This window comes from Molothrus ater, chromosome 1 (genome assembly GCF_012460135.2).
Source record: "Molothrus ater isolate BHLD 08-10-18 breed brown headed cowbird chromosome 1, BPBGC_Mater_1.1, whole genome shotgun sequence".
Classification (NCBI taxonomy): Eukaryota; Metazoa; Chordata; class Aves; order Passeriformes; family Icteridae; genus Molothrus; species Molothrus ater.
In genome coordinates this window covers 117186296-117211618 of record NC_050478.2, presented here as the reverse complement: position 1 = coordinate 117211618, position 25323 = coordinate 117186296, and the positions used below count along the sequence as shown (strand labels likewise).

General features: G+C 40.2%; 1 protein-coding gene across 1 annotated transcript; it reads left to right on the top strand.

Moving 5' to 3' along the window:
* Positions 1-149: 149 nt before the first annotated feature.
* GGH (gamma-glutamyl hydrolase) lies at positions 150-14769 on the top strand. Its single transcript, XM_036404508.2, has 9 exons — positions 150-377; positions 1163-1277; positions 2660-2710; positions 5840-5924; positions 8232-8370; positions 9198-9304; positions 9412-9502; positions 10710-10847; positions 12989-14769. The coding sequence occupies exons 1-9, from the start codon at positions 248-250 to the stop codon at positions 13108-13110; spliced, it is 978 nt and encodes a 325-aa protein (XP_036260401.1). The 5' UTR covers positions 150-247; the 3' UTR covers positions 13111-14769.
* The last annotated feature ends 10554 nt before the right edge of the window (positions 14770-25323 follow it).

Here is a 25323-nt window from a genome sequence, read left to right as displayed (position 1 = left end):
ATGGGGGCGGCCGCGGGTGCTGCCTGCGGCGGGGCTGGGCCCGTGGCCGGGACTGCATTTCCCAGCGAGCCGCGCAGGGCGGGCCGGCGGCTGCGTGCGCAGGGCGGGCACCCAGCCCAGCCCAGCCCAGCCCAGCCGGCAGCCGTGCCCGGCGGCGAGCCGTGCCGTGCCGTGCTCCGAGCCGAGCCGTGCCCCGAGCCGAGCCGTGCCGTGCCGGGAGCCGTTGGCCGTGCCCGCAGCCGTGGCCATGGGGCGCCCGGCAGGGCTCGGTGGTGTCGCGGCCGCCGCGCTCCTCCTGGCGCTGCTGCGCTGCGGCTCCGCCGCCTCCGTGGCGCGGCGCGACCGCCCGGCGGGGCGCAATGACAGACCCATCATCGGTAAGGGGCCGAGGGGCCGCGCACCTGCCTGGGCCAAAGGGGAGCGCCCCACGGAGCCGAGGTTTGGCTAGAGCTGGTGTAAGCAGCGTTAGGCTGTTTCTCTAAAAGTTAGGCTTGCTTGAGAGATGTTACAGTGCTGAGCAGTCATAGCAGGGAAGCCGAGTCTTAGTCAGGTAATTGTGTTTGTGTGGTACCTTGTGACGGGGCGCCGTAATTGATGTCCCGTTGTCTCGGTGCCTGCAGCTCCTCTGGGCAGTGAATGTATCGCTGCTAGCTGGAATAGAGGAAATGGGAGCTTAATTAATTAATAGGAGCACGGGTCTTAGGAGAAGCGGCTGAGGAACCTGGCGTGGTTTGGGCAGGAGAAGAGGAGGCTCCGGTGTGACCTTATCGGTCTTTACCATTGCCAGAACGGCGGCTGGAGCCAGGTGGGGGTCGGGCTCTTCTCGGCAACTAGCAATAGGACAAGAGGACACTCTTAAGCTACCTAGGGGAGGTTTAGGTTAGACATTAGGAAGAATTTCCTCACAGAAGGGGTGATTAGATACTGTAATGGACTGCCCAGGGAGGTGGTGGAGTCACTGTCCTTGGAGGCGCTTAAGGAAAAACTGGACATGGCACTTGTTTCATGGTCTGGTTGACACGGTGGTGTTCATTTGTAGGTTGGATTTTATGATCTCAAAGGTCTTTTCCAAGCTAATTGATTCAGTGATTTTGCGACTTTTCTTTCAGTATGTAGCATCTGCCATTTAGATGGTGCTAATTTTCTTCCTTGGGCCCTTCAGGGATATTATCACAGGAATGTCACTTTGATGAGTACCAGCGATTTGGAAGATCTTATATTGCGGCTTCATATGTGAAATTTGTGGAATCTGCTGGTGCTCGAGCTGTGCCTATAAGGTACATTTTTTTTATCTTTAGGAGTGGATAATAATTGCATTATGATGAATTGTATGCATGATTTTAGAGGCACAGAAAGTAGTTCCGCTGCTTTTCTGAGTGTTTATTGCTCCTCAAAGACGATTTGAAGAGGCCACAATTCTCAGAGTTCCAGAAATTAGAATAAAAGCAGAGTGGAACATATACTTTTTCATACTTCTACTTAGGTTGTTTGTCTCTCTTTGAAAAGTTTCTAATTTATTTTTTTTTTTTACCAGTAAAATTGCCTTCTGTAGTTTGCTTGCATGTTTTTTGAAGTTAGCTATATTCAGTGTACAGTGTAGTGCCCCGCAAACACGCATAAATGCCTAGATACATAAATGTAGATATCTTTTTTTCACATTTTGTAGCTCTGGAATTCAGGGAATCAAGGAGGACTATCAGTACTCCTTTCAGAAAACAAAGTCCAGTTGTGTTCAAACCACGGGTCACTATCTTCTTGTATTATAGTTGTTTGGTGAAAAGTAGCAGGGTAAGTAACAGCTGACAGCACTTCATATCAACGCTGAGCTATAAAATATTAAATGCACTGAAACCAGATGGTAAAATTATAAATTTCCGTTCTTAGAAACAATACTAATATAGCTGCAGAAAAACAAAATAGCATGTATCTACACAGTCCAATAAGAAGCCAGCATTCCTCATGTAGCTGCTGGAGCTTTCAGAATGTTTGCTGACCAGAAGCTTCACTGCTGAACGGATGCTTCTAATTCTGGCAATTAAGTTACTTGCAGCAAAGCTGAACACTTTCACTTACACCCAACTTATCACACCTCTGCAGAAGTGTGGCCATCTGTGCTGGTTTTGGCTGGGGTAGAGTTAATTTTCTTCACAGTAGCTGGTGTGGGGGTGTGTTTTGGATTTGTGCTGAGCACAGGGTTGATAATATAGAGGTGTTTTTGTTATCACTGAGCAGGGCTTACAACAGAGCCAAGGCCTTTTCTGCTTTTTGTGCTGCCACGCTGGCAGGGAGGCTGGGGGTGCATGGGCGTGACCCACTGTTTGCAGCTCTGCCCTTCTTGGGAATCACTTGGAAACCGGAGTTGCCGGTCTGCAGGAAATAATAACCGTGCCATTCATGTAAATAGTACATTTTTCAGGTGTCTTGCAGAAGGGTCTCAGAGTACCTGCTCAGGAGCTCTACCTGACAGGGCCCGTTTATAGTCTTGTGGATTAAGCTGTTTCAAGTGAAATGTTTCATTTGATTTGTGTCCATTTTACTCTGTTTAAAGCGTGCCTTCTCCATATTTTCTGTCAGACATTTCTGTTCAACAGAGATTATATTTTCGTTGTCAAATATATGTATGTAGTATGTATTCTATAATTATTTTTTGGTGTTTCAGATTGAATCTTACAGATGAAGAGTACGATAAAATCTTCCACTCTATTAATGGGTAAGTCTTGAGCACTGATTTTCTATTGAAAGGCATGACAGTTCTTTTTGAGCTCTGCTGTGTTCTCAAGAACATTGTCTTCTTACTCTCTTGAGAGGCTGTGCTGGGCACTGCAGACATGAAAACAGAATGCATTATTTCATCCAGTATTGGTGTGCTGCCTTTCCTTCCTTGAGGAACACAGATAATCTGCAACAGTGCCAAGGCTCATCTTGGCATTCCCTTGTGCTTGTCTGCAGACAGGGAGAAGTGCTATTATAGTATGAGCAATTTTGCAAGTGAGATACTCAACTTCCTCTTTGTTAATTTTTCTGTCTTCCTCATTTCACCTGTCACGTTAATTTTGATGGTTAATAGCACTTGCTTAGCATTTCACCCCTGTTTCTACCCTTTCTTCTCTCTTCAGTCCTTTTCATATCTTCTCTATTATAAAAGTTTCTAATTTCCAGTCTCTTCTACTCTTTTCTCCATGTGTGCTCTCTCTCACTACTTGAATGGTCTGTCTTGCCTGTTGTGACTCTGTGTCTTAGGTCTTTGTTAGAAAAACTTCCTGGTTTTCACAGGATCTGTGGAAACTGGCCACCCCTCTGTTCTTCCTTTTAAAATGTGGGATAATGTGATCTTGCCTAACAAATTTTATTGTGGACTAAACAAGATCAAAACCTTTTATGTTTTTTTAGCCTTGTGCTGAAAGTGCACTTCAGAAGAGCGACATCAGCTGATGCTACACTTCACAGCCATGGTGGTGTGTGAGGCCAGAGCATGTGATTGGGCTGCTTGTAGTCATGAGACAAGCATCTTAAACCATGAATACATTTGTTAAGCTTATGCATATAACTAGAATGTTAATCAGCATGAATAGACCTTGCAGATTTAGACTTTTGGCTGTCTGGGAAGTGCATTGTCCTCCTACATCAGCATGCCCTGGACACTAAGACTTGGGTCTTTGCAGTCTTGTGCTATAAGTGAGTGTAAGACAGTGATGCTTTTGTCTGCTGTGTTCTGTTGCAGCAAATTAATAATTGCCTCCCTTTCTCATGGCTACCAGCTTCACTTTGGTTGCCAAAAGGGAACCAAAGTGAAGCTGGTAGCCATGAGAATGATCTACCAATGGGATCTCTCATTGTTTCTACCTCATCACCTTTATCAATGCAGAAGAAAGTGTTTGGAAAGCAGATCCACTTTCTTAATCCTTCTATCCTTGCAGTCACAAGTCAATTGAGTTTGTGTTATGTAGGTGAGTGAGGATGGTCTATATTTCCTCCTGTGGCCCTCCACTGTCACCTGTTGGCTTCCATGTTGAAACTGTGTGTAAATAACAAAAAGGAGCTCTGGAGGAAATTACTTATATTCTGTGGAAATTCTGAATAAGAGGAGATACATTGATCTTTCACATTGTTCTTTAGAGTTGGAAATTATTTACTATTAAGTGCTACCTTCTTAAAATAATGAAATTTACTATATTAAAAACATAATTTTTATGAATGTACTTCTGAGGTAGGAATTGAAATGCCCAGTGGAAATCATCAGCTCTAACCAGGCAGTGATACTGGAATACACGTAGTTGCATTTCAATCTGCTTATGACAATGCCAGGCCATTATCATTGCTACTTAATGGGTTATTTCCTTTTTGCATGAGCAAAAATGATGATCAGTTTTACTAATTAGTATAGTCCAGGTTTTGGTTTGAACAGGTAGAGGGAATTTCCTACCACTTCCAGGTAAAGATCACTGTATTTGTCTAATTAGATCTCTGAAGAAACCTATAATCTGGCCTGTTTTGAAAATACCTTCAGCTTCTTTAATTTTCAGTGTTGACACTGGGAAGTAAAGTTTTTTGTATTTTTGTGACTACTACTTTTCCACCAAATACTTGATGGGTTTTACATGAACCTGTACATGATTCACTTGCAAAAAAAAAAACCCAGTCACAAGGATTTAAATCCATATTTGCTCTGCAAATGCTTGGGATCATTTGAGATGTTATTTGTTTCTAACTGCTTGTTATTATCTCACTGATTCAGATTGCCATTTTCAGAGCACAGACATGTAGAGAAAATCTTACATCTGTTTCAGTAAAAAATGAACAATTAATGGATATGACCTGAGTAAATCCAATTGAGGTCCTTCAGCAGTGGATTAAGGAATGCTCACACATCTAGTTTTGTTGGTTCTGCAGGCACTGTTCCAGTTACAGCCAGGAGAGGCTTCCTTTATTTCATGTTACTGTTTCTGATGGTACTTGATTATTTTCCACGTCATCATGTGTCCATGTGAATTCTCTGCTAGACTGTGCTGAAAGTTTTTCTTCTCTGGTGTTTTTTGGGGTTTGGGGAGCCACACAGGGAATTGCCATTCCTGATTATATTTTGTGGTGGAAAAAGCTTGTGCACTTTTTTTATGAAATTGTCCCTTCCTTAGCTCTGTGGGATCCTGTGTGACCAAAGGTTATGGTCAAATGTACTTTTCTTCCTTTTTGATAGGAACTTTTTGATCTTTGCTGTATCCAGTAAGAAGGTCACTATGCTAGAGCCACAATTCTATTTTTCTGAAACTGGACAGAATGAATCAAGATTTGGGCTGGAATTTTAAAGTGGTAGTGAGAGCCAGCTGAGAGTCAGGATAGGAAATGAGAGTCATGGCTTGTAACCCTTTTGTATACTAGCTGAAATCCGTGTGTTTTATATATTTTCTGTTTAATTTCTTCTTCCATATGTTGCATTAGGCTTGATCTGTTCTTTGTGATACAGTAACCATTCTTCAGTGGAAGAACACTAAGAACACTATGATTAAGTTAAAGACTGAAATACCTAAATTTAGCTGTCTGCCTGTGCACTAGCTGTCCAAACTCACATAATTAATGGAATGCCAGCCAGTGGAGCTGACAGGGCTGTTCAACCTACTCACCACTCAGGTGTCTGCTCTGGAAGATCTACTTGAATCTCTAGTGACTCTCCTGACTAGATCCCTGCTGTCCATAATGGGAGCTTAGATGCCTGTCTGTAGATTTCTGAAACCTAGAGCTAAATAGTACCCTTAAAACTGCTCTCAGACATTTCTCTGTGTACATTGTCCAAGTTTTGGGTTGGTCACTGTTGCTAATCATATTCTTGGATGCTGCCTTTCAGGGTACTTCTTCCAGGAGGTGGTGTGGATCTTAGGACTTCAGAGTATTCAAGGGTTGCTAAGATGTTTTACCACAAGGCCTTGGAGGTAATTACTAAAGAGCTGTTGATTCTTGTTATTATCACTGTTCAGAGATCAAAATCACAGGTTCATATTTTTCAGTTTTGCACTGTTACTCAGTGGCTTAACTGTAGGCCTGAAAATAGGTAGCTTATTTCTTGCTTCTGCATAAAACTTCTGCATTAATAGCTTGAGATTCTGACTTGTGACACCCCCTCCTGTTTTATGTGTGTTCTGATCTTAAACTCCTAAGTTCTTCAGGTTAGAATGGTATTGTTTGTTCATAGTACCTGAGGCTTTATGACTCTGTGTAAACTTGGCAATGAGGAATTGCTTTTCCACCTTTGCTGCTGACTTTCCAACAGCAGGCAGGGAAAGTGCAGCAATGGCATTCACAGGACCAGTCAGCTGCTGCAATTCTGTAATTGAGCTCCCTTTGCTCTTCAGTCTCTGTGGCACTAATGTTCTTGTTCTTGTGTGTCTGTTTGTGGTGAGTCTTGCAAAGACTGTCTCAGTTTTATGTGAGACGATTTCGTTTGTCTTTCTGGAACTGCTCACTGTGTGAACTGCAGCCTGTGCCTTGGTATGCAGCACTGGGGCAAGGGTTTCTTGTGGTTTGTTGTACAGTTAGGAAATTATGTTGACATTTCACAATGATGAACTGAATTGCCTGTGTCACTTTATGATCAGAGAGACAGGTTTATTAGCAGATATATGTACTACTAGTGACTGAAAGGCAGAAAATAATATTCAGTTCATCCTAGGTAACCCTTTATAACAAAGGATGGTTTTTCCTCGCTGTTTGTGATAATTTTGTGTTTTGATATTCATCTTTCAAATCTTAATTACTTTAAAATATTTCTAGTTTTACTTATGTAAGGTAAGCTACAGTAGTCAAGTATATCTTTACAAGTACAGAATGACTGAATATTATCTTTTTCTAAAACATAAGGGGTCTTTTTCATTTGCAAATGTTCACAATGAGAAATTACTTTGATCTGGCTCTGCTTTAATATGAATAGAGGATATGAAATGCTAATCCCGATTCAAGTCCATAAAATTTTACTACTTAGGCAAAAATCTAAATGAAATACTGTTTTTCAGCTCTTAAATTAGTTTTTAAAATGTGATGTCTTGAGTGTTGTTTAATACATGCTTAGCCTCCAGGCCCTAGTTTATTTTAAAAAATAAGTGGGGGGGGGGGGGGGGCACAAAATCTTTGTTTCAGTTGTAATTGGTTTTAAACTGTAGTTTATTTTTTGCCTTCAGTAGTTTTAGTCCTCACTTGCCACTCCAATGTCTGTCTTTCATGTAAGTTCTGTGTCTCATTATACATTAAGGGTGGTCATGAAGACTCTGCAGTCCTATCAGCCTTTTTTCTGTACATATTCCTTGTTTTGCTGTGAGAAGAAGTAGCTCTGTGGGCTTTTATTACCATACTGTCAGTAATGCAGTGGGGGAGCATTATTATTCTGAGCCTGTCATTTTAGCTTTCTCAAAAATGGCTTTGAGCAGGAGTTTTTTTGGGGGTGGTGAGTGTGTTGTGGTATGCATAACTTAAAAATGTTTAGAAACAAGTTAAGAAAAACTAGTCAGATTTCACAAAAACAGGAGTTCTGAAACATCCCAGTCTCCAACATATGCTTACTATCAGGTATAAACCATTTAAAAATGCAGACTTCCACTGCATGTATGCACCATGCTTAATTAGGTCACAAGAAACTAGTTGTGTTCTTGGTTTTTTGCTTTCTTTTTTTCCTTTTTCCTATTGTTTTCACACTGACCTGCCAATTTTTATTCTTTTGAAAATGATCGCCACTTTTTACTGTTGCTTAAATGTACATTTTTTCTTTTTGGAACACGGGTCTAAACCTGCTAGCTAAACAATCCTATAGGTAGGATTTTGAGACCACAGCTATGCTAGTAGTAGGATTAATGTATTTTTAATACAGTTGTGTGGGAACAGACATTGCAAAGGTCCCTATGTGGTCATAGTGTGCATTGTGGAAAAGTTTGAATTGTAATGAGCACACTTTCCCTAAAAATGGCGACAGACTCTTCTGTGTCCCTTCTGATGATGACTTTTTTTTTAGAGAAATGTTGCCATTTTGTGGTTTCTGTTTAGGCTGCTCTCAAAATTACTTGTAGAACAGAACAGTCAAATCAGTATCCCCATTTAGGCTTAGTCTGCTGCTTCAAAACTCATATATATCCTTTAGCCTTCATATATTCTCACCTACACAAAAGCAAGTAAAAACAGTAGGAAGTTCTTGTCAGTCTCTTTTCTGTAGATTTCCATTACTGTTTCCTTATGTTGTTGCTTTTATTTTGTAGGCTAATGATAAAGGAGATTATTTCCCAATATGGGGAACATGTCTTGGACATGAAGAGCTTACATATCTCACAAGTGGTGAAATTTTACTTGTTCACACCAAGACAAATGGTTTTTCACTCCCTCTGAACTTTACCTCAGGTGAAAAATTCGTTACATATCATGTCTGAGTTTTGGTAAGAGGTGTTGTGTTTTGTTCATGATGAATATTATGGGTGAATGTTTGTGAGGTTCCTGCTGATTACCTTCTGTTAAATTCGGTGTTATTAAGTTGCATTGACTGTTTTTGTAAAGTCAGTGCAGCTGTCACTTCTTAAGCAGAGGAATGAGCACAAGCCATTTGAAACCAACAGCAGTCAGCAAAAACTAAAGTTTTTGAGTCATTTGCAAGTTCAGACCTACAAAATAATGTCTGCTTTTTGTTACCAAGTTCACAAAATTCACAGATTCAAAACCTATTAAGCTTGGAGAGCAGGTGATTTTAAATTTTTGAAATCACATCTTTCCTCATGATGAATAGTAGCATTACTGTCCTATTTGAACAGTATTGAAATCACAGAGATTCCTTGAGATAGTGCTGTAGCACTTGGCAGCACTGGTAAAGTGTGGCCTCTGTTGATACTTGATCCTTTGTGAGTAGCTAAAAAAAATGTAGCATTCAAAAATTCTGTCACTTGTGCTCGTTGTGAGTGGAAAGGCTGCTGAAATGAGTGTCAAAGAATGGTGCTTATTTTTTTCTCTCTCTTAGTGAGAACTTTGGATCCTCTCTGGGTCAAGACCAGTAGACAGTGAAGTCTAACAGCACATTGGAAATCTATTGTAGTTATTTCACTGATATTTGTTGCAGGATATTCTAAAATAATAAAGATTTACTGCTGAAAATACAGCATTTTATTCATTGTCTTCTGTCTGTATAAGTCCATCTGAGACCAGTTTTGTAATAGAAAATACTTTTTTTTTTATAATAGCTGCAAAAGACAGTAGAATGTTCAGAAATTTCCCTGATGATGTGTTGTACGCACTTGCTACTGAGCCATTGACATCAAACTTTCATGTATGGAGCCTCTCCATGGAGGTATTTGATCTTTTTATTTCCTGCATACAAACTTTTTTTTTGTTGTTAAAACTAGAAATAAATAAGCAAATAACACCTTTTCCCTCTTCCCCCTCTCCCTGTCACAGAATTTCACCAATAATGAAAAGCTTCGTAATTTCTATAAAGTTCTGACCACTAACACTGATGATGAAGTGGAGTTTATATCTACCATGGAAGGTAAGGAAATTCATTTCCTTTGGAAACTATGACTGTAACAACCTTGTTCTTTAGGGCTGTTGTGGCATGGATGTGAATTGGTATTGCAAGTTGTTCAAATAGCAGGGTGAGCATCAGCCCTGTCAGCGCTCTGGCTGTGAGGAGCATTTCTGTTTGCAGGGATATTTTATCTTTTGAGTGCTGTGAGCCTTACTATTCCTCCCACCCACCATTCCCCTTCCAGATATGCTGTTACACGTTAGCACTGGCATATTTGAGAGCTGTGCTGTGAGCTGTACAGCTCTTGTGCTGCAGTAGTTGGATCCCTGCACAGTGCCTCTGTCAAGCCGTGCCTGCCAGCTCCCTGCTTAGGCTGGCGTTTCCCTGGTGCTCTCTGTTTGCTGTATGGGAAAAGCACTCCAGGCTGCTGAGGGAGCAGCAATATCCCTCATTACCTTAGCAACAATGCTGGTAATTGTCCTCCTCCAAAAGCCTTTTGCATGACTTGTTTTGTCTGTTTTGCACTGGGCTTGCTCAGCTCAGGAAACAAGTTAGTTCTTCAGGGAGTGTTTTATCTTCATGAGTGCACCACTAGCAGCCCTGTTGTAGGACCCAGCTGTCACCAATGGGATTCTTCTGTGTGACATCCTGGCTGGCCTCCAAAAGAGAAGAATAGCTCTTTGATCAGCAAACCTGGTTAGGCTAATGACAGGCATCACCGTGCCTGCAAGCAGTTTATCACAGAGCAGTCATCAGCCGCTATTCCCTGGAAGAGAGCTAAAGACTGACTCCCCCAAAATGTATCAGGCCTGGGAGCTGCCCTGGATTGACTGGGCCTTCAAGGAGATGTGAGGACTTGGATCGTTCCCATGGAGCTAGCATCCTGTATGGCTGGGAATGCTGTGTGATGCTGGCAAGAAGATAGGCAGCTTTGAGAGTGATGTACTTCAAACATTATTTTTAGTGTGTATATACACTAATTATGAAGTGACTAATCAAAAAAATGATGTACAAATATTTTCTTTTGTGAAGTGAGACCCTTCTTTTACTGTATCTCTTTTCCTTCAGTTCTACTATGACTTTAACAGTGTTTCAACTTGCTGTTTAAGCTTTTGTGAAACTGTTAATAAGATATATTTGTAGCTTATCCTCTGAGTTTACTTTGCAGTAAGATTAATTACATGATTCTTAAGGCACACATCCTTACACACTTTGTGTTTTGTTGTAGCATACAAATATCCAATTTATGGCATGCAATGGCATCCAGAGAAAAACCCTTTTGAGTGGAAGGATTCTCCAGGCATTCCACATTCTCCATCTGCTGTACGAGCAGCATATTATATGGCTGATTTCTTCGTTAATGAAGGTAAAAAGTTTATTATCTTTAAATGTGGGGGGTGAGAGTGAAGCATTACTGAAAAACTTAGAAGATGACAGATTTCTTTTTCAGCTGTCAAAGTTCAGTACATTGTAGTGCTTCCTGAGAAGATTATTCTGCAAGCTTTATAGGCTTATAAAATACCAAAGGATACTAGAAATAGAATGGCTTAGTGAAAGTAACATCAAAAGGCCAAGCATTCCACAAACTCTTTTCACTATGCTGGCTCTAAAACATTGTTCTATGACTTCCTACCATTTCAAAATATCCCTGTAACATTTTGGCCTTTCTTGCACAAAGACAATAAAACAAAAAAAGTACTCCAATCTTAATTTCAGGGGCTTCTTCAGTTCCAAACTGGCTTGCAGTCATTCAGTGTGTTCTCAGTTTTGCTTGCAAAATGCATACACCAGGACTATAAATAGGGCTTGGACAGTATGGACGTGTCAGAGGGGTGCGATATGTGCCCTACAGTTGTATTCTATAGACAGCACAAGGAGTTTTTGAATTTTACAAAGCTGCTAATTTTTTTTTGTTGTTTATACTCTAAGAATCTGGAAGTAACTAATGCATAACATTTTGATAGTTTTATGACACTTCCCATCTGTTTGTTATAAATAAGCAGGATATAAATAGAGGAGTGTTTGAAGGAATCAAACTTTATTCCTTAATTTATCCCTACTTAATAATTTTGCTGGACTGTTTTATGAAATTGTCTTACCTCCTTGATGGAGACTATGAAGAACATAATAATTAAGCTGGTTGAGTTTGGTCTCTAGACTTGGTCTCAGATCAAAAGAGTCAACTTAATGAAGAAATAGATAATGATGTAAAAAATGCAATTTGTGCTGACCTGATCAGTGAGAGTGTAGAAATAAAATTTGCATTTCATACAAATTCAAGGTGCTTTTTTGCATAAATTAGTCCTATTCCTCTTTGTGAAAATGTTACAAAACCATTTTCATATGGAACTTAGGGCCTGGCAGAATAGGGCTTCTGAGCAGCCTGATCTAGTGAAATGTGTCCCTGCCCATGGCAGGGGGATTGGAACAAGATGATCTTTAAGGTCCTTTCCAACCCAGGCCATTTTATGAGATGGCAGACTATGATAAAAACAAGGGGGGAAACAGGAGAAACTAGAGTGTAAGTGTGATTTTAATTTTGTAGTCTAATACTAGAAAGCTGTGTGTTCTCTGGCTTTGTTTGCTACTTTCTCAAGTGTCTGTCTGCAGACTGTACTCCCAATAGAAGCTTACTCAGGCCCTTATCCAAGTTAAGTGGGGCAAAACAAGGGCCAGCTCTGCTTGTAAATCCAGTTGAGGTACACTGCCTGTGAGTTCTGTTACACAGGTAGGTGTGCACATCCAAGGAGCTTGTGCAGAGTGCCACACAGGTGTGTCACTCGCTTTTGGATCTACACGCCTACAATTCCAGTAGAGCAAACTTTCTTCAGCCAGCGTTGTCCACCCCCATCTCTTCTACCCAATCCTTAATTACTCTTCATGGCCTCCCCAGTCTTTTGGGGAGGTACTGAAGCATTAGCTGCTTTACTGAGTACTTCATATCATAACTTTGCAATGAGTAATTGACATTTTTAGCTAGTGTAAGGCAGAATATCTTCCCTAACTTTGAAAATAAACCACAAGATGAAAAATGTAAACTGTTTTCAGCCAGTAAAAATATACTCATGTGTGATCACTTAGTAACTAAACCATTCTACTGAAATGACATTTTTATATCCATCCATCATTAATTTTAACTTCTGTAGAGTTGCCAGCTTGATAAACCAGTTGAGAATTCAGTTTTATTGTCCGCATCAGCACAGTCCATGCAGCTTTCAGTAGGCTGATAGTCTCATGCATTTCTTTCAGAGTTAAAGGTTTTTCTGGTAGATACTGCCAGTATCTCATGGATAACTATTTTTTACAGTCTTGGCTTTAAATTCCCCCTCTTCAGTTATAAAATATGCTGTAACCAGCTTTCTGAAGATGTATCTTCACAGTTCTTCACATACCAGCTACTGTAATCCCATTTGTTGCTGTGCTACACAAAATAACTTACTTTGCCAAAATAAATATTGTTGAGGAGGATAACATTAAAATGATCTGTACTTTTATAATGTTTTACAGCCAGGAAGAGCATGCACCATTTCTCCAGTGAAGAAGAGGAAGCAAAAGAATTGATCTATAATTATAATCCAGTTTATACAGGAACATTTTCTGCATTTCAGCAAACCTATTTTTTTGATTGAGTGTCTTGTCAAAGGTGCAGTGTTGTTATTTATAAATGGAATTATTTGCCAGCACTGTGTAATTAAGCTGATACAGTGACAGAAAGCTAGAACAGTTTTCCTTTACAATGATTTATTCTGTGTATCTTCTGCACTATTGAAACATTAATATATAAATTTACATTCAATAACATAATAATCATCTTGGATCACACTTTAAGGCAAGCTACAGAAAAATGTATTTTTCTTCCAGGAAAGAATACTTGACTATGCTTATAAACTTTGAAGTAATCACCTTTGGTATAAGGAAAAGTTTTCATATATTTTGAAATATGAGACTTATCTTTGTAAAATGTTGTGGACTATGATAGCACTAGACTCTTCGATACATTGTGTAGTAAAATCCTGTCCTTTTCAAATGATTTGGCAAATGAGACTCTTGGATTTGTCATAGATAAGTGCATGCAGCCAAGTTCTTGACAAGGACTCCTTTGTCATTTCAAAAACTGACCAAAATAGTAAGTCATGATAGCAAACAGATTTTTTTTTTGCCTAAGAAGTGCATTATGTCGCATTTGTGAAACTTTCTCTTGTACATTGAGCATTTTTTGGAGTCCTTATACCTTGTGAGGCCTTTGTATCACAAATACGATATAAAATAAGTAAGTTTGGAGGGCGTAGTTCAGTGATGATTCCACTCTCAGTTCTTTTCAGTTCAGTTTTATACATCCTCCAAGAGTTTGTCTTGGTGTAACTGGAGACTCCAGATATGAGATGCAGACACTTTGTATTTAAAAGAATGTAAACTTAATTTTTTTTCTAAGGTGTCCGGCTTTTCCCATAGCTGGGCCGAATTTTCACTTGAAGTCAAGAGGTAGTTTGCCACTGTATTAGTAAACAAGGTAGTTTCTTTCTGTCTTGTTTAATAGTTCTGTGCAGCTAGAATTTAAACAGCAGATGAATGTATATGAGAAACCTGTTAAAGGTGACACAATGTGATAATAGCAGTTGCATGCAATACACCAACTGTTTTCTCTCTGCTTTGCTCCAGACCTGGTGAAAGTTTTGTTCAGTGGTTTTGTGTGTTGTCCAAAAAGGAACTAAGATTAGACAATCAAATGTAATTCTCCTCTCCAGCATAGCTTCCAAACTGTTGTTAACATTGACAAGGATTTGGAGTTTATGAAGAATTCAGGTTTATAAACTTCAGCTCTGTTTTGTAAAACTTCATTCTCTCAGGTACCGTATCTGAATAAGTCTGGTAAGTTTCTCAGGTTTTTCAAGTAAAACACTCTCTAACTTGTTCTTTATCATGAAACAACTGCATAACAGAATGTGAAATGTATCAGTTAGAAAAAAACTATGAGGAAACATTAACTGTAACTAGCAGAAAAATACTTCTAGGTAATTACAAGCTTAAACATGAGATATTGTTACATTTGTCATATCAGCCAACTTAGTAAATGGTTATCTTTTCTTGCAAGGGAAATGTCTGCAATGGTAGTAATTAGTTCCTAAATGTGTAACTATAAAGAGTATTATGTGTAATATGATGAGAGAAGTTTATATATGATGAATTTATATAATGTGTCTTTCCTTTATATGCTTTCTCTTGTAATGCCTTATTTGATGATATGCATGATTTTTCTGTGATACATGGAATAAACTTTTTTTCAAGCAGACTTGTATTTTTGTCATCTTTTAGATACCACCGATGAAGCACTGACAACAGTCATTGTTTTCTTGTTTCCATCTGTGATAGTCATGAATCAGGAGCTTACGACCTGTATCTGCCTTCTGTGGTCATGCCAGCAAGTCAGGGTCAGGATGAGTGAGATCCATGGTTTGGCACAGACATGCCTGGAGCCCAGGGCTTGAGCTTGAATGCCCTTTAATGTGGCTGCTGAGACAGGGGTAGGAGCTTTCAAGAAGGCTGCCCACAAATCATTCTCACAGAGCAGGCTCACCCAGGGGCAGTGTCAGACCTTGCTCAACACAGGCAGCCAAACCCGCACAAAAGTGGGAAGGAGCTGCAGCACTTTCTGGGTTCTGAAAGCTGTAAGCAAAGAAATTTCTATCTATTCCTTATAATACCCAATATCTTCCATCATGTTCTGCAGCCAGAAACTGCAGAAACCCAGAATTGTCTAGCAGTCACCTAACACCATTTAAAACTTTGTTTTAAGGACCCCTTCCCTCTGCTCTGTGTTGTACAATTTGCTTTTTCATTGCACAGACAGAACTCCAAACACAGTTTTTAGAAATGCTAGAGAGAGAAGAAGAGCCTGTGACCATACTCAGCTTATTGAGCCTGGTGTATGAGCTTAACCAACTTGTTGCTGTGTGGGAGGAACATCCACTGATCAGCAAGGGAACCCTAATATATGTCTTGCAGACCATATTAAATCATCTCTAAGAAAGAAAAGTTTGAAATAGTTTCCTCCTTGGAGTATTCTGCTCTTCCCACTAGATGGCCTCCAAGAACCAGTATTTTCTGTTATTTTGTTATTGGGTGTGGTTGCGTCTCTCTAAAGTTGAGTAAGATATTTACTGTACTATGGTATGTAGTGGGGTGTTTGGGATGTGGGGGAAGAAGAAGGGAGGAGAAAATAGCACTGGAATCTTACTAGCAGAACTGGGCATATTGGCAGGATTCCATGAGAGGGTTTGTGAACATTGAATTAATTCAGCTGGGATTAAGCCTTGTTTCCAGTGAATATTTAAACCATTCAAGCATTAGCTGGAGGTGGCTGGAATTACATCTGTCTTTCCAGGTGGTTGTCTATAGAATCTGTCTTGGTTCCATTTTCTATAAATATGAAACTAGCTCATGCAGAACAGGACAGACAGTTTAGATGGGAAGAAACAAGAACTTGATCTTAGAAAACCTTTGCCTGGGGGGCAGGAAAGACCAGTTTGAATTCCTTCAGGTAAGGAAGAAACATCCTAAGTGCTGTAAGTATGGAGTTAAAGAATAAGAGGAAGAGCTTGACCCACAAGCTTCATTGTGAGAAAAAACAAATCACAAAACAACTTGCCCAAACCCCCAGCACTTTTGGGCTGACAAGCTATGCAAAATTCCCTGGCAAGGTAATGAATCCAAAGCAGAGATTACTGTCCAAGCACTTCTATGTTGAATACCATATTTTTAGGTTAACTTTTAACCTTTACCCCTTTAGCATCAGTGCCACCATATTCATTGCTGTGGATACTGCTCAACCAAGCAATATTGAAAGCTGGTCTGTACTGGGGAGATTTCTATAGAAAATAATGATTAATGGCCTGTTAGGATTGGTGAGGAACCATCAGGAACAGCCTGATGGTTCTTGCCTTGGAACAGTGAGGAAAGTAGGGGGACGGTTTGAACAACAAGGAAGAACCATAAGGAATGATTTCCCATTTATGTGTTAATCCTGCATTGCCCTTATGAGCCAGCAGCCCTGAAAGAGGAATAGCTGTGTGTGTAATCAGGTAATCAGGTGGCTGAAGTCTGCCTGCCAGGGCTCAATCAAGAATGTTTGGGTTTGAGGTGGGAATATGTACACAATGTTACACTTTTATCACAGTAAATAATATTTTATCCGGGGTTGTGTGGGTTCTTTTTTTTTTCTACTGTGAAGTTCCCATTCATGTATCTGGTGATGGTGTTACCAGAAAAGCTATGGGAATTGGCTAGGGTCCAAGTCCACTAAGGTTTCTAAGTGCCTTTTCAAATTATTATGGTTTGAGTACTTATGTGGAAGACAGATTGAGAGATACTGTGAAGTGATTGATTACCTTTCCTTGTTAGCCTTGTGTCTTTCCCCAGGACAGGCCTCTTCTCTAATCCACTGCTTATTTATAGGGCAAATAGTGAAGTTTATCCTGCCCTGAGCCACCTGTTGATAAGGATACTGTTCCAGCTTTCATCACTTCCTCATTATGTTTAGATCTGTTTCATAAAGTAAGCAGTATGTTTTAAGAGCCAGCTTCCTCTTTTAGTTCTTATATAACCAAAAAAATTTCCAAGACAATTTCATCCAAAAAAAAGCCTAGACCATTCAAAAATAACTGTCACTATTTGGAGGAGCACTTGAGCAAAGCATTCACTCCAGACTTAAGCAAAAACCCCGTGATTATCTGACTTTCAGAGATGCAGTGAGCAAATATCCTTGCAACTAAGCTTTCTGTATATGAAAAGCAAAAAAGCAGAAAACCCAAAAGGTTAAAAGGGGTAAATTCTAGCAGTTGCTTCTTCTGAGCATCAAAACCACTGGCTTGAATAGTGTGGGGTAGTTTTTGGGGTAGAGTTTATTCTCTTCACATAGTTTGGCTGGGACCTTGTTTTGGATTTGTGGTGAACACAGGGTTGATAATTCAGGGATGTTTTACTGTCTTTATCTCAACCTATGAATTTTCTCAGTTTTACTCCTCTGATTCTCCCTGCCCACTCCTCTGTGGGAGGAGTGAGTGTCTGTGTGGGACTTTGGGGTTAAATCACAGCAGCTTGTGACTGTGTAGCTCCCAAGCTGCCTTTGATGATCTCTTTCACTGTGTGTATACAGGTTTAAGAGCTGATGTTATATGTGTTTGGTTTCTTGCAATTTTCCTGAAGAATAGATCAGCAAGATCAGAAAGAATAAAATAGCAATTTTCTAACTGGAAAATTAGGAAATTAGGAAATTAGGAAATTAGTTTCTCTGTGTGACTTCTTGAGGCACTGATTTAAACTGGTTATCATGACCTTAATTCAACTGCAGAAAGGGAAGTTTGAACTTCATATCACTGTAGTTGACCAGGATTTACTCAGCAGGTGTTGTACTAATAATGCCTAAGGACCTGCTTTTTCAAAAGACAATGGAACATACTAGTCTGATTAATTACTCTATTACTATTGTATTAATTACTAATTTTAATACAGTATTAGTTTTAATTATTAATAATGTTGTTTGCATTATAGAGGAGGCACAAAATAAAGTGAACAGGCCACAGACGATTTCTGAGATTTTTTCCAAAGGAGCCATGTCAGAATGGAAGTACTCCAAAGTTTTTGGCCAAACCCATTCTCACCCTGGATGAAGTTAATTCTTTCCATTCTTGTAGACTTCTAAATTTATTGCTGGCATTTAAACTGTTGTACCACTGATGGAGGACATTTGCAGGATCTAATAGCAGATCTAAACATGTCTTGGGCTACCTGAGGAAAAGAGAGAAACCTGAGTGGCCCATTATCTGCTTTGCTTTAATTTGAGGTGCTTGTACTGATTGTTTCTCATTAATATTTGCAACAAGCATCTCAGTCTACCACTTCAACAAAAAGGACCAGTAATTCTTTTGTTTCTGAACTTAAAACCAAAACGTTTTCTATGTTCTTTATACCACTAAGCTGAACAGAACAAAATTTTCTCTTTCTAGGAACAGGAGCTAGTTCACTGTTCATTCCTAGGGTCTTAAACTTTACTTGGGTTTCTCATAAAATTCAGGATGAGTTTGTTCCTATCCCTGTAGGTTTCCCACTTAGGTTCTTGCAGACTGTGCTACCTTGTGGCTCCGTAGGGAGTTTAATTACTGTACCAGAATGTCGAGGCAGCAGTTACTACTTCTTCCAGCAACAGCTACCATAATCTTCCCAAATTACTCACTGTTCTGCTTCAGATGCCTGCAAATGGGGGAACTGGCTCCATGAACACACTAGATGTTTGAGCAAGCCCTGTAGCTGCCTGGCCAGTTTGTGTCAGCTGAAGCTCAAGCCATGCAGCCCAAGATGATGCTTCAACATAAATGTCTTTCATTTCCTTTTATTCTTAACTGTCAAGAACCTTGCCTTCCCTTAGTTGTGTTTGCAAAGTTTCCCTAAGAAATCTGTTCAGATTTCTTTTTTCAGAATCTGTCAGCTGTTTTCTCTTTGTTTTCCACACCAAGGGAGTCAGGTGCATGAAATTAATTCCTCTTGATTAATCACCAACTCTTTTAACTAAAAGTGAAACTTGAGATGATGATATACTGTAGCTTTTAAGCTATGCTTAAAAGATGTGAGTGGGGAAAAGTTATCATAGAGATAAAGCATGTATCTTTATGCATTAATTTTATTTTAAAAGAAGCTGAATTGCATAACATCAGCATGGGAAATTCCAGTCCTGACAATAACATCTGTTTGAACAGCAGGGCTTGCTGGGCATCTTTTGTTTTCCCAAATTTCTCACTTGCCCATTTTGACTGTAGGGTCCAGGGTACTGTATAATATCCTATCCTTTTGGCAGCCATTCCTGCAAATGCTCAGCATGGATAGTGGTGGTCACTCTAGGACTTTGGTGCTAAACTCAGTCTCCCTCTGAGGCTTGGCTGTCTGTGGCAGTCAGGCCACAGAACTGCATGGGACAGGACTACAAGTCACATGCCAGGTGATGTTTGACAAGTCAGGGTTTCACAAAACACAACATTTCTGTCATGCCTCACTCATGTTTAGAGAAATTAGGAGAGTTTTGATTTCCCAAGAGAAGAGAAATGGCTCATATCCTGCATTGCCACAACAGTGGCAGAAAGGCTCATATCCTGCATTGCCACAACAGTGAGTGCAGACACGTGACCAAACCATGCCATGTATTTTTGCTGTTCAAAAGGGCTTAAAGTGACATTCAGAAAAGTTATTAGGTGTCAAATAGTGCTCTTTTAAATTCATTCTTTATAAAAGAAAATTAATAGCTATGTAACACAATGAAATTACTTCTATGTAGAAATTTTTTTTATATCCGTGGAGAATGGTGGTGACCATGATAAACCTCCTGGGCACTATCTGAAATGGAATGCTCATCCATGCAGTGTCATTGCTAACAAAGCCTGTGTATATTTTGAATTCCCAACCTATTTGGTTTCTGGATGACATGAAGCAGATGTCTGCTGGGATCAGTTGAGGAGTGGGAGCAGGTTTATACAGTGTCATTAGGGCTAGGGTTTACTGTGGGAAGAAAAAAAATTCTGTTTTAAAAAAAACAACAAAACTGTCTTCAGAACAGAGCTTGATTGTCCTACTCAGTTTTCAGTTACAAGACAGATTGACCCCATATGGTAAATGAAGGTCTAGACTGACATTTTTCTTATGAACTTTGCTGCAGCCCCTAAATCACTACCACACATCATTTTTTTTTCTTCAGCATAGTTTATCTCCTGCTAAGCTTGCCATGACTTCAGTGAAAGTTTTTTTTAACTCATAATGTTGAAGAATATAATGCAGACAGATGGATGATTAATTGTATGAGAAGTAATTAAAATGAAACATGATCTCATACTTTCATGTGTTGCAGAATTTTTGGTATTTATCTTGTTCTGTAGTCCTGCAGAACTTCCTGATAAATTATCATCTAGATACCAAGACTTCAAACCAGACAAGAAAAATTAAAGAGCTTCATTTATGCAATTTGAAATTAGACTGTGGCTCTAAAAAATAAAGGCAATTAAAATTTGGGATGTCTCAGCTGCCTGACTAAGCATCTAACAAGATGCATGACTGACACTCCTCTCCAATCTTTATTTATTTGTTTATTATTAAAAAGCTCCTCAGATGTGTATAAGCCATCTGCTGTTCTCAGATTCTCTGAGCCTTGGTATATTATGCATCTGTAAAGCATTTTCATTTGATGCCATTAACTAGGGAAATTTGAGAATGAAAACTTCCAGTAGAAAAAGCTGATGCTTTCTCGACATTTCTGATAATGGCCCAATCTTTCCTCTTTTGTGCCCAGCATCTCTATTTTGATCATTACAGCTAAGCTGCAGACTGCTTTGGTGTGATGAATGACACCAGCCAAGCGACAGCAGCCAGGCTGGCTCATTCCCAGCATCTTGGGCTACTTATCCTGGTTATTTCCTCAGCTCAATGTGGAAGCTTCCACCTGGAGATGGGGCCCTGGCTCAGCCACAGGACTGCAGAGCAGCTGGAACCTGGGTCATGGTGTGTTGAACATCATGGTCTAACAGTGACAGGATGGACAGGAGAGCATGAGAGCCTATGAGGAGTTTCAGATGGAGGAGGATGATCTGTCTGTTGGTGTTGGTGTCAGACAACAGCCCAGGGAGGGACTTACTTGGGTGAGCATCCCAGCTGGCTCCCAGCTACACACCCCCTATCACAACTACAGGAAACTGAGCCATGCTTTAGCACTGCCCCTTCTCCTCTTGCAAGGGCAAGGAAAGCCCACAACCCTTCCTGGGCACAAGCAAGCCTGCAGACAGGTGTGGGAGGAAGCCCAGCCTGGGTCAGCTTCATCCAGACCTGCCACACAGGTAGCAGTGAGCTGCCACCCTCTCCTGAGTCCTACTGAAAGCCTTCTGCCTGCTGAAAGCTGCTTTACATTTCTGCAGTAATGAGCACGCTGAGCTTTGCTGAGACAGCTGCTGTAATACAGCAAACACATGGAAATGAGAAGGAATACATCAACACATGAAAGAAACTGGCCCTTAGCTGCTGGATGGAAGCTGAAGCAAGACATGGCAGCTGCAGCTGGTGAACATGGTGTTATTAAAGACACTGGACTTCCCAGCTGACCCTTGTTCTTGATTTGAGCATGTACCTCTGGCTGTCAGTCATCTGCCTGCCTGCCAGTGTCTGAAAGATGGAAATCTCAGCTCTGTGGATGAGGATGAGGATGGAATAGTTATCTATCATTTGGCCTTCAGTGGTAGAATCTCCTTCCACCAGTAAAATTCCAGGAGAAATCCTGAACTCTGCAGCAGTGAGCCTGCTGTGCAGCAGCAATGCTGTGGGCCCTGAGGGAAAAAGTGGTGGTGAGAAGGCACCACTCTGATGAGTGAGATGTAATTCCACCATACCAGGCCCCATCACATCATAGAAATGTCTTTCTGTGGGGCATTGGCCCTCTACCTATGCACTGCTTAGCTTCCCCCCTCCATCAGTCAATGGAGGGGAGGTCATTGGTGCCACACAGCAAAGATTTTATTTCACTGAAGAAAAGGGTGAGACTGGAGCATGTAACTTCTCATTTGTGAAGTAGGAAATCAATTTTCACCTCAAACCCTGTATGACTTGGGCTTGTCTTTACCTATAGCTGCACCAGGGCTTCCCACTCACCTTGCAGGAGTAGCCAGGACCTGATGCAGATATGTGGGGCAGAGTGAGCTAGACTCATGTGAAGAGGCAGGTGAGAGTTACAGAAGCTGACAGGTGTAAAGAATAGCTGTGGAGATTATCCAAATGTCTTGCTTGGTCCAGGTCTTGATTTTTATTACTGTCACTAGGGCTGGTTTCAAAGACAATTGCCTATAGCTGTCCAGGGCTGCCCAAATAAGAACAGGCATTAATCATGCTGTGTCCAAGGTACAGGTGCATTGTAGCATCAGACTTAATTTTACTGTACCAATAGCCTGTATATTCATACTGAACAAATCAAGGGTTTGTTTGCAGCTGGATCAAAGCTAATACTCTAATATTAATAATGAACCCAAGTGGTGCCAAGCAGGTGCAATTTCTGGGTAGGGGGAAATGACCATGAAGTAGCCCTATACAAAGGATCTCCATAATTTAAATTCACTTTCATTATATTATACACTTTACACTGTATTTTTCCCCTGCACCTCTTTATTGCAGTGTGGTTTTTGGCAAAGTCTTTTTGTCTGTTTTGTAAAAGCATTTAATAAATTCTTCTGGGTTTTGTTTGATTTAGTGAAAATAATAAAAGCAAACCTACCTATCACTGAGTTTTTGGGAGGGCAATAGGATATAATGAGGTGCAACTGTAACTGTAACACATGGAGTACTAGTGCTCACTTTTTGACTAAGCACTGAAGTGGATGCAAAGCTGGGGAGCCTGAGGACTGTGTCAGATTTTCTTATAGTGTTTTCAATCTGCTTTAGGTGTTTGAAAGCACTCTTAACTACAATGAGGACTAGTATGTTTCTTCTTGAATCTCTAAACCTATTCCGTGGGTGGTTTTGTGGCTTATAGTGGTTTTTGTTTGTTCGGGGTTTCAGCATTGTGTTTGTTTGTTTGATTGGTTTTTTGTTTGTTTTGGTGGGTTTTCTTTTTTTTTTTTGTTTAGAAAAATTTTCTAACATCTCTTACTTTTCCCCTGAGGGAAAAAGATACATAGGTAAAACCCAGTCCTGTAAACGACAAGTTAATTTTAGTTCCTGAACTCTTCTATGCTTAATTAGTTTATGCAGCTGAAAATGAATAGGAAAACCCCATGCCCTAGAGCTATATGTGTTCATGTATAGCACCTAATATCTTAAATCCCTTCATTTGTCTCTAAAGAACACCCATTAAAGCCGTGTGTGGAGAAAATGGCACAATTTGTTGCATATAATCCTCACACTTAAAAAAGTACAAGTATTTTTTATGTAAGTGGGCAGCTTCACTGTCAGCCTGCACACACCCATAACATGCCCAGAAATAGGTATCAGAAAACTAAATGCAGTAGAGGAATCTCATTCTCTCTGTTGGTTTCCTGCATACCCCTCTCTGTTCTCTTGTGTTTTCTCCTCTCACAACCCATGGAATTCATCTCTCTGTGACTGGCATATTTTTTTCTCAATTGTCTCTGCTCTCTGAATATGGAATATTCCCTTTCTTAAGTCTTCTTCTCTGATGTGTTTTTCAAAATTCTTGTCGCTGGCCTGTGCCAGCCTTGCCAAGACTCAGAGCCAGCCTGACTGAAAACCATTCTGAGGAGAAAGTGGCAATGCCACAGCCGTGGTGGGCAAGGGCTGGTGCCTGAAGCCCTGTCCTGCTCTGGGTGATGCAGAGCCTGACCAGCTGCTGTGCCCTCATCTTTGCCAAGCACAGCTTGGCCCTCCTCTCCAGACTAGACTTGGGGGAAAAGGGGAAAAATGAAGGAATTTGATGACAGCACAAGTTTGCTTTTGGATTGAGGTACAGCCTTGGTCCTTTGTCTTTGCAGCAACATGACCATCTGGAGTCAATGGAAATTGAATCCAGAAGCTGGTCTGGGAACTACCGGCATGGTTTCCATGCTTGGTAGTCAGCAGCTCTGCTAAATGAAATAAACCCAATTCAAGTAACATCCTGTTTCTGTGAGCAAGTCCAACACAGCTATTACTATTCTCCTTCCCCAGAGTGTGATACCAAGTGATTAGATATGACAGTGCAAGCCCCACGGTGTCACAGCCACAACACAATGAGGGCCATGAGGTTGAGGTCTCACTCAGCAGCAGCAGCGCTGTTTCAGAGAAATCCCAGAGTGTCTGCCGTTCCCTTAAAGTGTCTGTGGCAGATCTGGGCTAGTAGAACACCTTGCATTTTCCCAGCACAAAGAGAAAAGGCCTGCATTTTCTTCTTGGTTTTCCAGTTAGGCTTGGACTAACTGGTAACACACAGTAAGAGCTGTGTTCAAATAAATAGCCACATTTACCAAGGAAGTTGAATCTTCATTCTTCTCCAGAAGAACAAAGACAGATGTACATACCATTAATTACTGATGCAATGGCCCAAGCAAGTTTTCATCAGTTGTTTTAAATGTCATTATATATATGTTATTATATATACATGTAATATATCTATATATACGTCATATATGTATATGTGAGTGCTTTCAGAAGATCGCTTTTGGAGTGTGTATTCCAGTCAGCTCCAGGAAGTCATCTGTATGTAATTTGGAAGCAGAAATTGTATTTATTAAGGAGTCCCCACTTCCAACATGCTGCCTAATGTTATGCAAAATTATATGTCACACAGAGCAGATCAAGAGTCATAATAGCTGCACTGGATGAACAGAAGAGACCTCAAAAGGCAGGAAGCCTGTCATGCAATACATTATTCATGGCTGGCCAAATCAGCTCCAGAAGCTGCAAGTAAGGGGAAAAGGGGTTTTAGCTTTTTTTATGGTTTATATTATATATATTATATTTATAGAATTATTTTTATTTATTTATTTATTATAGCCTTTTAAAATTTTATATTATATATATTATATTTATGGCTTTCTTTACTCTCCAAAAATTCTGACTCCAGGATCACATTTGCTTTGTGCATGGTCTCCTTGCTTAAGCAACTTCTAGAAAGAAGTTTCAGGGTGATTAGACTGTAAGTTTAAAAGCTTACAATATTTTTGAACAAAACCATTTCTATTACTACAAAAACTTTATTAAATTGAAATATTTTGTTTTGCTGTAACTATCAATTGCTTGTTAGCAGGAAATAACTAGGTTTTTTTTTCTGATGAGGCTGGCATTTTAATTTATCTGCATAGTAAGTCATCCTTTAAGAATAGAGACTTTCTGGC